Consider the following 14691-nt stretch of genomic DNA (forward strand, 5'->3'; position numbering starts at 1 on the left):
GTGCAGAGGAAGAGACTGACTAGAGTTCAGATGAAATATTATCAACCTGAAATCTTAACCATTTCTTTCCACAGATACATCCTGAGCTTTCAGCCATCATGATGAATGAAATGATATTGGTTATATCAACTGATATGGAGAAAAAGGCAGGAGGATAGAGTTGAAAAATAAGTTAAACATGAATGAAAGGCAAAGCAGAGTGCATGGACTGAATGGCCTAATTTTGCCCCCATGTCTTATGGTTACATCTGCTCCCTAAACATCTACTCACAGAAAAGGTTTTGACTGAAATGTCTCATACTTAAGGTACATATAGCCTGGGATGGAGCTTGAAACCAAAAACCGATTTGTCGAGAAAAAAAAAAATCTCTAACAGGAATTCAAGTAGCTTAGAGCTAGAAATGGGTTTTACTGAGAATAAATCTAAAACTTAACAATTATTTTTAGCGATTTTATTATTTCATGCACATCTTTTGGTGGTTGTTATCTTTTCATTGTTTTCAGTTAAAAAATGTTCAATGAGTCAAACTAGGAAAGAAGGACTTTTGTTCTGCAGTCATTCCATAACTGTTCAATACACGTTTGATACACATTTTATCCTGAGGTGCCAGGCATCTGCACCAGTGATGTGTCACAGGTTTTTGCCAGTCAGTTTACAATTGATACTCGTGCACTAAGGAGTTGCGCTTTGTCCATCCTTTGTGAACATTTACAGTCTTGTACTTCTTTGAAAATTAAACTTTGTTTTTACATTCAGTTACCCATCACAGTGCAAAAGAAAAGCAGAAAGTGATAATAAGCATGAATTCAATGAACAGTGGGGAAAATGAGTTCTTATTTATAGCAGGACCATCAGGAAAACCATTGTGCATTGTTTGTGAAAACACTTCCTCACACAATAGAAGACATGATCTTAATAGACACTAAAAACACAACAGAGTGAAATAGAAAGAAAACTGAAGCTAGTGTTTGGGTCCGAGTTACTGAAATAATGTGATTAAGAAATCAAAAGGCAAAATATATTTGTTAAAAGTCTCATTAAGGTAAGTAATGATCATCTTGTTTTTATATTAAATCAATATATCATGTAAAAATGCTAAACATGTATGAACATTTTTAAAAGAATTGAATGGGGGTACAAGAGTTATATGGTGCATCTGAACTCGTGCGTGAAAAAAATTGACACATGGAATGTAAAAGGTTGGCCACCCCTGCTGCAAACTCTCCTGGTGCATCCATGGGGCTAACACTGGGGTGGTTGGGGGGGGGGGGGGGGGAGGAGAAAGAAAAGAGTGACAGGAGCTTCTACCCAGTAACCCAATCTCTCCACATCAGAAAGGTAGCAATCGTCAACACTCCTAGATCTATACAGGCACTAGGACCAATTTACAGCAGCGCTTTAACCCATTAACCAGTCAGAGATGCTGCCTGACATTTGAGTTAATTTGGATTTCTAGCATCTGCAGAATATCATGTTGATATGACAATAAGTTTAAATATCATCATAGTTCATCACTGACCTTCCTGCAACTCAATGCAGCATTGCATTTTTGCTTTAACACTCTGGTGACCCAGTGAGCTTGAAACCAGTCAACTCAAACTAGAAATTCTCGCTCAGCTGGATGCTTGGGTCTTCCACATATTACACATACCTCAAATGACAGATTCTTTTTCCAAAATGCATTCTTCAAATCAAAAGTACAAACTAATAATATTGCACAAGATCATAACACAAGAGCAGAATCAGGCCGTTCAGCCCATTGCGTCTGCTCCATCACCACTGATTTACCAGTCCACTCTCCTGTCTTCCCTTAACCTTTGACACCTTGACTATGTAAGAATGTATCAACCTCTGCTTTAAATATACCCAATGACTTTGCCTCCACAGCTGTCTGTGGCAATGAATTCCACAAATTCACCACCCTCTGGCTAAAGAAATTCCTCACTTCTGAACTAAAAGGAGATCCTGTGGCGACCCACTTTCTGCGCAGGCGAACCGGCTCACAAATAGCCAGTGTGCGGAGGGAGACTTTGGTAATGCACCTCTGATGTCATTTCCGCCCGGAGAGGGCGGGCACTAGGGATTTAAATGCCAGCACCGCGAAGTTTGAATAAACTAGTCTTGAAACGACTTACTGACTGTGTGTCGTTATTTCAGCGCCGTGTATAGCACATCGCTACAAATGAAATTTGGACCAAAGATGACCGACTCTTCATCAGTTCACGCAGTTTTGCTAAAACTACTGACTTTCTGGATGCTGCGACCACGCGTGTGGTTTAGCCAAGCAGAAGCCCAGTTCCAGATTTGGCAGATATCCTCTGATTCCACGCGTTACTACCACGTGGTGAATGCCCTTGACCAGGAGACGGCCGCCCAGGTTGCAGATTTCATACAGTCACCCCTGGAAGGTGGCAAATATGAAGCATTCAAGGCACTGTTCATTGGGACCTTTGGAGTGGGGTGCCCGCCTGCTTCACCTGGCCGGTTTGGGAGACAGACCGCCGTCAGCATTGATGAACGAGATGCTGGCCCTGGCTGACGGACACAAGCCCTGCCTCATGTTCGAGCAAGCGTTCCTAGAGCGACTGCCCGAGGAAATCCGCTGCTGGCCGACGCAGATTTCAGCGACCTCCGGAAGGTGACGGCCCGGGCAGACATGCTGTAGAAAGCCAAGAGGGAGAGCGTGGCATCTGTCTGTCAGATTACCAGGCTAGGCGCCCAACAGCAGACCAGACCAGGCCTGGCAGGGGGGCGCACACAACAGAGCCAGGAGAGAGGCCGCCAGTGAACAGTGGTGTTTCTACCACCAGCGGTGGGGCACAAAAGCCCACCGTTGTTGCCCAGCCTGCAAGGGCCAGGGCCAGCTGCTTCTAATGACTATGACGGCTGGCCACTCGTACATCTAGGACAAACAGTCGGGATGCCGCTTCTTGGTCGACACCGGAGCGGAGATCAGCATCTTGCCCCCGACAGGGTACGACACCCGCAACAGGAAGCCAGGACCCACCCTGAGGGCCACAAACGGCAGCACGATACGGACCTACGGCACCCGCACAGTGCAGCTGCAGTTTGGCACCAGCCGGTTCACGTGGGACTTCACATTGGCCGCCGTGGCCCAACCACTCCTGGGGGTAGACTTCTTGTGAGCTCACAGCCTGCAAGTCGACTTGCAAGGGAAAAGACTGGTACATGCCGAGACTTTCCAGACATTCTCCCTGGGTGAAGCCAAGTTGCTGGCCCCACACCTGGACTCCATCATGCTGTTGGACAACGAATTCACCAGAATCCTGGCAGACTTTCCATCGATTCTGGCACCACAGTTCACGGCAGCCATGCCCAGACAGGGGGTACAGCACCACATTCCAACCCAGGGACCACCCCTCCACGCCCATGCACAAAGGCTCCCTCTGGAAAAGCTCCGCCTAACGAAGGAGGAATTGGGGATCATACGGAGGTCCGAGAGCACACGGGCCTCCCCCCTCCACATGGTGCCCAAAGCAGCAGGGGGTTGGAGACTATGTAGCGACTACCGCAGACTGAACGAGGCTACCCACTCCAGACCGCTACCCCGTGCCGCACATACAGGACTTTGCAGCAAACCTGCACGGGGCAAGAATCTTTTCCAAAGTAGACCTCGTCCGGGGATACCATCAAATCCCAGTGCACCCTGAAGACATCCCCAAAACAGCATTCATCACCCCGTTCGAGTTCCTCCGAATGCCATTCAGCCTGAAGAACGCCACACAGACATTCCAGTGGCTAACGGACACGGTGGGACGAGACCTGAACTTTGTGTTCATCTAGTTGGACGACATCCTTATAGCCAGCAGTTGTTGTCAGGAGCATTTGTCCCACCTCCGCCAGCTCTACTCCCGCCTGAGTGATTTCAGCCTCATGATCAACCCGGCCAAATGCCAGTTCGGTCTCGATACCATTTACTTCTTGGGCCACAGAATTACCAAAGACGTGGCAACACCTCTGCCTGCCAAGGTAGATGCGATCCGCCACTTTGCCCAGCCCAACACAGTCAAAGGTCTGCAGGAGTTCATTGGTATGGTGAACTTCTACCGTTTCCTCCCCTCAGCAGCCCATATAATGTACCCTTTGTACACCCTGATGTCGGGTAAAGGCAAGGACATTACTTGGGACGAGGAGGCCGCGGCCACTTTCATTAAAGCCAAGGAAGCCTTGGCAGATGCTGTGATGCTGGTGCACCCCAGAACGGACGTTCCAACCACCCTCGCGGTGGACGCATCCGACACAGCAGTCGGTGGGGTGCTGGAGCAGCTCATCGAGGGGCGCTGGCAAACCCTGGCGTTCTTCAGCAAGCACCTATGACCACCCAAACTCAAGTACAGTGCTTTCGACAGGGAGCTGTTGGCACTGTATCTGGCAATCCAGCATTTCAGATACTTCTTAGAAGGCAGGCCGTTCACCGCGTTCACGAAGGTGTCCGATCCCTGGTCGGTTCACCAGCAGCGACATCTGTCCTACATCTCCAAGTACACAACAGACATCCAGCATGTCTCGGGAAAGGACAACGTCATAGCGGACACACTCTCCAGACATCTGTCTAGGCCCTGTCCCTGGGGGTGGACTATGCAGCACTGGCGGAGGCACAGCAGGCAGACGACGAGATGCCCAGCTACAGGACCGCAATCTCAGGTCTGCAGCTGCAGGACTTTCTCGTAAGCCCAGGTGATAGGACCCTCCTGTGCGAAGTGGCTACCAGCCAACCTCGCCCCATCGTCCCGGCAGCCTGGAGGCAGCGAGTTTTCAACTCCATACACGGTTTGGCACACCAGTCTATCAGGACAACCATCCGGCTGGTCTCTAGCAAGTTCGCGTCGCACGGACTTCGCAAGCAGGTCAGTGAATGGGCCAGAACATGCGCGCAGTGCCAAACAGCCAAGGTGCAGCGGCACACTAAAGCCCCTTCGCAGCAGTTCGAACCCAACCACCGGAGGTTCGACCACATTCATGTAGATATTGTAGGCCCCCTACCAGTGTCCTGAGGAGCGCGGTACCTCCCAACGATGGTAGACCTGTTCACGAGGTGGCCAGAGGTGGTCCCGCTCACCGACACATCTGCCAATTCCTGTGCCCCAGCACTGATCGCAACCTGGGTAGCACGCTTCGGGGTACTGGCCCACATTACCTCCGACAGAGGCGCCCAGTTCACCTCCAGGCTGTGGTCAGCCTGTTGGGAAAGCAGCTACACCACACTACTGCCTACCACACACAGTCGAACGGACTAGTGGAACACTTCCACCGTCACTTGAAGTCGGCTCTCATGGCCCGTCTGAGAAGACCTAGCTGGGTGGACGAGCTTCCCTGGGTCCTGCTTGGAATTCATACAGCACCCAAAGAGGAAATGCACACCTCGTCGGCCGAGTTGGTGTATGGCGTGCCCCTGGCAAGTTCATACCAGCCCCACGGGGGCAAGAGGAAGAACCCGCAGCAGTCCCGGACAGGCTACGTGAAAGGCTCAGCAACCTGGCCCCCGCACCAACTTCACAGCACGGACGGACCCCGACCCATGTACCCAAAGACCTGCAGAACTAAGTTTGTGTTTGTACGAAGGAGCGGATACCGGGCACTGCTACAGTGGCCGTATGAGGGGCCATTCAAGGTGATCAACAACAACGGGTCCACGTACATTCTGGACATTGGGGGGAAAGCGGAGGTTTTCACGGTGCACCAACTCAAACCAGCCCATGTGGACTTGGCACAGCCAGTCGAGGTTCAGGCACCGCGGCGCAGAGACAGACCTCCCAAACAGAGTCCAATCCAGACTGTGGACATTGGAGGGTGTATCACTGGTTCTGGGGGGGGGTTATGTGGCGACCCACTTTCTGCGCAGGTGAACCGGCTCACAAATAGCCAGCTCGCAGGGGGAGACTTTGGTAATGCACCTCTGACATCATTTCCGCCCGGGCTCTAGGGATTTAAATGCCAGCTCCGCGAAGTTTGAACAAACTAGTCTCGAAACAACTTGCCAACTGCGTTTCGTTATTTCAGCACATCGCTACAATCCTTATATTGAGAGACTGCCCTCCAATCTTAAATGCAGCATCACTTTATAGCCTTAGGTTTTACACTAAAGCAGAACTTAAAACTGAGGCAGTTCATTGAAGCTTAACTTATCATTCATTGTTGAACTCTGAAGAGGAACAAAATGCCTCTGATTAACTTCACATCTATCCCCTTTCCTAGGCAGTCCCTCATCATCATGCACTACTTAAACTTCCAGCTTACTGGACCTTCAGTGGCCAACGAGATAGTGTAGGAAGCACAATGTCATCCACAGATGGGCCAGGATTTCTGCCCCAAACCGTAACTGCACTTCAATTATAGAGTGTACACTGGGAACTGGAGACCACTGCAGGCAAGCTGGACTGTTTTCACATGGGATCATTACCCCACGAGCTTCGAGTCAGCTGGAATAACAAGAATGCTCAACAGGCTATATTGAGCAAAGTGGGAAATGTACTCATGGGAGAGAGAGCGCAAGAGTGAGAGAAATAAATGATAAATTACTCTAAGTAGCCCATGAGGGTGAGTTTATTTCCATTCGGCTGTGAAAGTGTGATTGTCACTTAGTTAATCCACAGGAGTGGGTTCTCTGGTGAGGGGAAAACCTTTGTGAATACCACATGTGTGTTTACCCTTTAGGTGTGGTATTTAACTGAAGAAAGGCACTCCATGGCAAATCACTGTTGGAGTTATTTTGTATGTCGTGGAACTGGATAAGTGACTATCACGTAGTGTGTGATTGGGGTAACCCTGTGGAATCTAGTGGTGTGTCAACCCTTGCCTGGGTGGTAGTTTCCTTAAAGATGGTGCCCTTTGTGATAAGCTACAGTTGGTGATAATCCACACGTGGATTCTGTTTGAGTATCCTGTGGCCACCACTTTGGGATGTCCCGAGCTGAATTGGATGTGGTACCACTTGCATTGAAAGGATATTCTTTGAAGATCACTGTCGGTGATATTACGTGTGTGGAGTGGAACAACTTCAGGGATAAAAACCTACTGCTATTGTTATTTTGTACTGCTGTCATGGAATCTAGAATATTGACGTAATTGCCTTCTTACAACATTCGCCTTTGGATTACAAACATCTCATTAATTAACCTGTGCATTTGAACTGAATTATTTTTTTTATTAAAAACATATCATAAGACTATCACTTACCACCAAAGCTTGATTTACACTTATATATGCACAATACCATTAACTTTTGATTTACCTGGTTTAAGTTACTGTATTACATAGTTACTAATAAAATAGTGTTTCATTAACAGCAAAACCAGACTCGGTGTTTCTATTGCTGATACTTTTACAGGGTTGCATGTACGTAACACTGCAAACACACCTGGGAACTTCACAATAACTTTCAAAGGATCATCCTCCTAAACACAGACCATTTGTGTAACTACAGTAAAACAGTTCACCGTTTCAATATTAAATTACTTCTAAGCTCCTAGCACCTGCACATATAAATGGAGCCTATTTTAAAAGCACTGGAATGTCAGTAATTAAAGTTATACATACCAATAAGTTCTGTCACTCCTGTGTGGATGTCAAAGAGATCACTGGTAAGGAGAGGTTCTTTGGTCTGGCTGTAATATTTAGCAATGGCATCAAAAAGCACCATTTTACATTGGTCTATGTCACAGGATGGTTCTGGAAAGTTCCTACTGATTTCCACTACTGTGGTATCTGGGAAATACTCCAGTAAACCAATTGTAGCCGACAGCCACTCATCATCCCTGGTGGAAGGAATAAAGTGTAAAGATTAGGTAGCCTTTGATAAAGGGTCAGCTTTAGTCAATTTAAAACTTTGGTCCAGCAGCAATTTTACTTTTTCTTCAAGGCTATGTAGGATTAGACTATAATTATTGTTCTTTGCATTTTAATAATTGCCTGCTTGTATTTAAATGCCTACTTACACATGTAACTATTTAGTATGTTTCCTAGTAGCCACAGTATGTATATGCAATTGTTCAGTTTGTCGCCCGTCTCTTTCTGGAAGCTTCTTGGTGTCACATTATTCAAATACAGGTTGTCTGGTCAACTTATCTACAAGTTTGAAGGCAAGGTTTTTTTTTAAATCTATGGAGTACAAAGGCAGAACATGACACCCCACCATTATTTTTTTTAAGTCTCAATTCTGTCTTAGCTAGACTTTTGCAGCTTTGCTTTTCCAATTTTGTTCTATCATCATAAAATGATTGTGAAGCAACAAGTTTCATGCCTCTCGACTTCCAAAAAACGGTGGATTGAACTTCAGGATTCAATATGTGGATGTGTACAGAGAAGCATAACTAGCCCCTCACAAGACTAGCAAATTCCTTCAGACAGACCACAAGAGAGCCCTACAACTTTCACAGCCTGCTATAGAGGTAATAATGCACAGAATTAGATGAAGCTACTCAGAGGGTTGTAGATTCAGTTAGCTCCATTGTGGGCACGAGCCTCCCCACCATCAAGGACATCTTCAAAAGGTGATGACTTAATGATGGGTGCTGCCTTAAGGACCCCCACCACATGCCCTCTTATTACTACTCCAAGTGTGCCTTCAAGCTCCTGTACCTCCTCTGCAATGAGTCCATGTTTTAGGAACAGCTTCCCCTCTGCCATTAGATTTCTGAATAGTCCATGAACATGACCTCTATTTTACTTTTGCTCTACTTCCATTTGTCATCACACATGTATTGCTCTGTGCTGCTGCTACAAAACAATTGTGACATATGTTAATAATAAACTCAATTCTAATTTCCCCACTACCCAAACCCCTTCACCTAACACCGCATCTAGTTTCAGAACATCAGAAGTCTTGTTTCCATAGCTGGCACCAGTTTCTCACTAAGCTTCCCAGCAATTTGGAAGGACAGTGGGCACACAGCTTCAATATAGTCCAACACCACATCCTGGGTACATCCCCCATGTCATGGGACCAGACTCTTAGACTGGCTTCAGCTTATGGACTGCAGTTTACCAGCAAAAGCAACTAGAGATGGGGAATAAATCCTGGCCCTGGTACCAACATCAATACCCAAAAGCCAATATTTAAATTTACTCTTGACATGAGCAAAACACTTTCAAAATCCCATCCTCTGCAAGATGAGATCTTGCTGTGGGTGATTGCACAAAATTTTTTAAAGATCTAAAAATGTAGATATCCCAGAAATTAGGGACATTGCTGAAAACCTAGCCTACTGCTATAAGATTACCTTATCTATAAGATTCTTGTTTCATAAGATTCTTATGAAACTTGTTGCTTCACAATCATTTTATGTTAATAGAACAAAATTGGAAAAGCAAAGCTGCAAAAGTCAAGTAGCTAAGACAGAATTGAGACTTAAAAAGCAGTATAGATACCAATCTATACTGCTATAAGATTGCTATAAGAGGTTTATTCTCTCCCTCCTATAATGCACAAAATTCTCAGCACAAAAAATCAAAAATTGGGGACCAAGCATCATAAACTCCTCCCACACAACTTCTCCATAGCTTTCCTCCACTTACTCTTACCTCACTCTTTTTTTTAAAAAAAATACATGTCTGCTGAATGTCATTACTACTCCCTCTGGGAAGGAGGCTCATGTATTAACCATACCAGGTAATGCAATCCCAAATCTCTTGTTGGATTTTTGGTGACAGTTTAAAGTCACAAGTTTAAGTCTACCATTGAACAACATTTTATTAGGCCATCTCCACTTTCTTTCAGAAAGCCCAAATGCCTGGTCTTTTCTGATAGCAATAATTGTAATTTTTAAGCACAATCCCATTCAATTTTACTTTTATACACTTAATGCTTCCAAATACTTTACATGAGACCCCTAGCAAGGGACCGAGATCAAAATGGATAAAAGCAGGTGGGCAATTCAGTGGCGTGTCTATACTTCTGGGACTTGGAAATCAGTGTTCTAGAGGTCAGAATTCCTCTAGGAGACAATCCAGGGGGTACAAGCATGGCAGATTGAAATAGAAGACAAGCTTGGAATTTTTAAAAGCCAAGACTAAATTAGAATATTTAACTCTCAGCAACTGCTGGTGGAGAGTGACCAGATGTCTCAGGAAGAATGGCATGTATTACATCAGTAATATTTACAAAATGCTGGAGGAACTCAGCAGGCCAGGCAGCATCCTTGGAAAGGAATTAAGAATTGACATTTCAGGCTCTTCATCAATACTACTTTAAGTGTCTCCTTAAAAATGAAGGATTAGTTGTTTTGTGGGAAAATTACAGGAGCGGTACTGAATTACTGTTGTTTTGGTATCACATTTCATCCATTTTGGCTTAACTGAAATAGAAGAGACATTTCTTTGATTATCTGAGACGCATACTAGATTAAATTACATAGCACAGCAGTTAGCTCAGCTGTAAGATTGGGGTTAAGTTCCTGCCACTGTCTGCAAGGTGTATGTTCTTCCTGTGATCACGTGGGTTTCCTCCTACATAGCAAAGACACATGCGTTAGGGTTAGTGAGTTTATGGACATGCTCCATTGGCACCACAGTGGCAATACTTGAGATGTTAAGATGTGTATTTTAATGCAAGGAGTGTTGTGGACAAAGCAGATGAGCTTAGAGCATGGATCAGGATTTGGAGATATGATGTGGTGGCCATTACAGAAACTTGGATGGCTCAGGGGCAGGAATAGTTACTCCAAGTGCCGAGTTTTAGATGTTTCAGAAAGGACTGGGAGAGAGGCAAAAAGAGGTGGGGGCGTGGCACTGTTTATCAGAGATAGTATCACAGCTGCAGAAAAGGTGGACGCCAAAGAGGGATTGTCTACAGAGTCTCTGAGTGGAGGTTAGGAACAGGAAGAGGTCAATAACTTTACTAGGTGTTTTTTTTTGTTAAAATATAGGCCGCCTAATAGTAACAGGGATATCAAGGCGCAGATAGGGAAACAGACCCTGGAAAGGCATAATAATAATAATGTCGTGATGAGATATTTTAATTTCCCAAATATCAACTGGCATCTCACTAGAGCGAGAGGTTTAGATGGGATGGAGTCTGTTGTGTTCAGGAAGGTTTCTTGATACAGTATGTACATCAGCCTACAAGAGGAGAGACTGTACTTGATTTGGTATTGGGAAATGAACCAAGTCAGGTGTCAGATCTCAGTGGGAGAACATTTTGGAGAAAGTGATCATAATACTATCCACTTTGTCTACCTGCTGAACCGTGTCTACGCCCACCTGGACAAGCCGGCGAACACTGAGGATCATGTTTTTTGACTTCTCCAGTGCATTCAACACCATCCGCCCTGCTCTGCTGGGTGAGAAGCAAACAGTGATGCAGGTGGATGCTTCCCTGGTGTCGTGGATTATTGATTACCTGACTGGCAGACCACAGTATGTGTGCTTGCAAAACTGTGTCAGAGTGGTCAGCAGGACCGGGGCTCCACAGGGGACTGTCCTGTCTCCCTTTCTCTTCACCTACACCTCAGACTTCAACTACTGCACAGAGTCTTACCATCTTCAGAAGTTTTCTGATGACTCTGCCATAGTTGGATGCATCAACAGAGATGAGGCCGAGTACAGGGCTACAGTGGGAAACATTGTCACATGGTGTGAGCAGAATCATCTGCAGCTTAATGTGAAAAAGACTAAGGAGCTGGTGGTGGACCAGAGGAGGGCCAAGGCACTGGTGACCCCTGTTTCCATCCAAGGGGTCAGTGTGGACATGGTGGAAGATTACAAATACCTGGGGATACGAATGGACAATAAACTGGACTGGTCAAAGAACACTGAGGCTGTCTACAAGGGTTAAAGCCGTCTATTTCCTGAGGAGACTGAGGTCCTTTAACATCTACTGGATGATGCTGAGGATGTTCTACGAGTCTGCGGTGCCCAGTGCTATCATGTTTGCTGTTGTGTGCTGGGCAGCAGGCTGAGGGGAGCAGACACCAACAGAATCAACAAAATCATTCGTAAGGCCAGTGATGTTGTGGGGGTGGAACTGGACTCTGACAGTGGAGTCTGAAAAGGGGACGCTGTCCAAGTTGCATGCCATCTTGGACAATGTCTCCCATCCACTCCATGATGTACTGGTTAGGCACAGGAGTACTTTCAGCCAGAGACTCATTCCACCGAGATGCAACACTGAGTGTCATAGGAAGTCATTCCTGCCTATGGCCATCAAACTTTACAGCTCCTCCCTCAGAGTGTCAGACACCCTGAGCCAATAGGCTGGTCCTGGACTTACTTCCACTTAGAATAATTTACTTATTATTCTTTAATTATTTATGGTTTTATATTGCTATATTTCTTCACTATTCTTGGTTGGTGCGACTGTAATGAAACCCAATTTCCCTCGGGATCAATAAAGTATGTCTGTCTTTACAATAGCATTGGACAGGGATAGGAACAGACAAGTTAGAAAAGCATTTAATTGGAGAAAGGGGAATTATGAGGCTACCAGGCAGGAAATTGGAGGTTTAAATTGGAAACAGATGTTCTCGGGGGAAAGTATGGAAGAAATGTCGCAAATATTCTGAGGATATTTGTGTAGAGTTCTGTATAGGTATGTTCCAATGAGACAGGGAAGATATAGTAGGGTACAGGAACCATGGTGCACAAAGGCTATAATAAATCTAGTCAAGAAGAAAAGCTTACACAAATTTCAGAGAGCTAGGTAATATTAGAGATATAGAAGATTATAAGGCTACTAGGAAGGAACTTAAGGAAATTAAGAGCTAGAAGGGCCACGAGAAGGCCTTGGTGGGCAGAATTAATGAAAACCCCCAAGGCATTCTACAAGTATGTGAAGAGCAAGAGGATAAGATGTAAAAGAATAGGACCCATCAAGTGTGACAGTGGGAAAGTGTGTATGGAACCGGTGGAAATAGCAGAGGTACTTAATGAATACTTTACTTCAGTATTCACTATGGAAAAGGATATTACTGATTGTAGTGATGACTTGTAGCAGACTGAAAAGCTTGAGCATGTGGATATTAAGAAAGAGGATGTGCTGGTGCTTTTGGAAAGCATCAAGTTGGAAAAGTCACCAGGACCAGACAAAATGTAGACGACCAGGCTACTGCGGGTGGTGAGGGAGGAGATTGCCGAGCCTCCGGTTATGACCTTTGCATCATCAATGGAGACGGGAGAGGTTCCGGAGGATTGGAGGGTTGCTGATGTTGTTCCTTTATTCAAGAAGGGGAGTAGAGATAGCCCAGGAAATTATAGACCAGTGTGTCTTACCCTCTGTGGTTGGCAAGTTGATGGAGAAGATGCTGAGAGGCAGGATTTATGAACATTTGGAGAGGTATAATATGATTAGGAGTAGTCAGCATGGCCTTGTAAAGGGCAGGTTGTGTCTTAAGAGTCCAATTGAATTTTGAGGATGTGACTAAAAACATTGATGAAGGAGGAGCAGTAAATTAGTGTATATGGCTTTCAGCAAGACATTTGATAAGGTACCCCATGCAAGGCTTATTGAGAAAGTAAGGAGGCATGGGATCCAAGGGGATATTGCTTTGTGGATCCAGAACTGGCTTGCCCACAGAAGGCAAAGAGTGAATGTAGACAGGTCATATTCTGCATGGAGGTCAGTGACCAGTGGAGTGCCTCAGTGATCTGTTCTTAGACCCTTACTCTTCATGATTTTTATAAATGACCTGGATGAGGAAGTGGAGAGATGGGTTAGTAAGTTTGCTGATGACACAAAGGTTGGAGGTATTATGGATAGTGTGGAGGGCTGTCAGAGGTTACAGTGGGACATTGATAGCATGCAAAACAGGGCTGAGAAGTGTCGGATGGAGTTCAACCTAGTTAAATGTGAAGTGGTTCATTTTGGCAGGTCAAATATGATGGCAGAGTATAGTATTAATGGTAAGACTATTGGCAGTGTGGAGGATCAGAGGGATCTTGGAGTCTGAGTCCATAGGACACTCAAAACAGCTGTGCAGATTGACTGTGGTTAAGAAGGCATAAGGTGTATTGGCCTTCATCAATCGTGGAATTGAATTTAGGAGCTGAGAGGTAATGTTGCATCTATATAGGACCCTGGTTAGACCCCACTCGGGAGTACTGTGCTCAGTTCTGTTCGCCTCACTACAGGAAGGATGTGGAAATCATAGAAAGGGTGCAGAGGAGATTTATGAGGATGTTGCCTGGATTGGGAAGCATGCCTTTTGAGAATAGGTTGAGTGAACTTGGCCTTTTCTCCTTGGAGCGAAGGAGAATGAGAGGTGGCCCGACAGATGTGTAAGATGATGAGAGGCATTGATTGTGTGGATAGTCAGAGGCTTTTTCCCCCAGGGCTGAAATGGTTGCCACAAGAGGACACAGGTTTAAGGTGCTGGGAAGTAGATACAGAGGAGATGTCAGGGGCAAGTTCTTTTACTCTGAGTGGTGAGTGTGTGGAATGGGGTGCCGGCAACGGTGGTGGAGGTGGATACAATAGGGTCTTTTAAGTGGCTTTTAGATAGGTACATGGAGCTTAGTAAAATAGAGGGCTATGGGTAAGCCTAGTAATTTCAAAGGCAGGGACATGTTCGGCATATCTTTGTGGGCCAAAGGGCTTGTATTGTGCTGTAGGTTTTCTATGTTTCTAATACTTGTGTTGTCCAGCATAATCCTTGCTGATTTTGTTTGACACAAATGACATTTCACTGTATGCTTCGATGCACATGAATAAATAAAGCAAATATGTTTACATTTTCACT

General features: G+C 45.5%; 1 protein-coding gene across 4 annotated transcripts in view; it reads right to left on the minus strand.

Moving 5' to 3' along the window:
- Positions 1–14691, minus strand: part of depdc7a (DEP domain containing 7, paralog a) — a 56655-nt gene that overhangs the window by 24147 nt on the left and 17817 nt on the right. For all 4 annotated transcript variants that reach the window (XM_059976098.1, XM_059976099.1, XM_059976100.1 and 1 more), the window contains exon 5: positions 7559–7776. In XM_059976098.1, the coding sequence (XP_059832081.1) occupies positions 7559–7776 (218 nt within the window). The remainder of the gene's footprint in view (positions 1–7558; positions 7777–14691) is intronic.

This window comes from Hypanus sabinus, chromosome 7, assembly GCF_030144855.1.
Source record: "Hypanus sabinus isolate sHypSab1 chromosome 7, sHypSab1.hap1, whole genome shotgun sequence".
Taxonomy (NCBI): domain Eukaryota; kingdom Metazoa; phylum Chordata; class Chondrichthyes; order Myliobatiformes; family Dasyatidae; genus Hypanus; species Hypanus sabinus.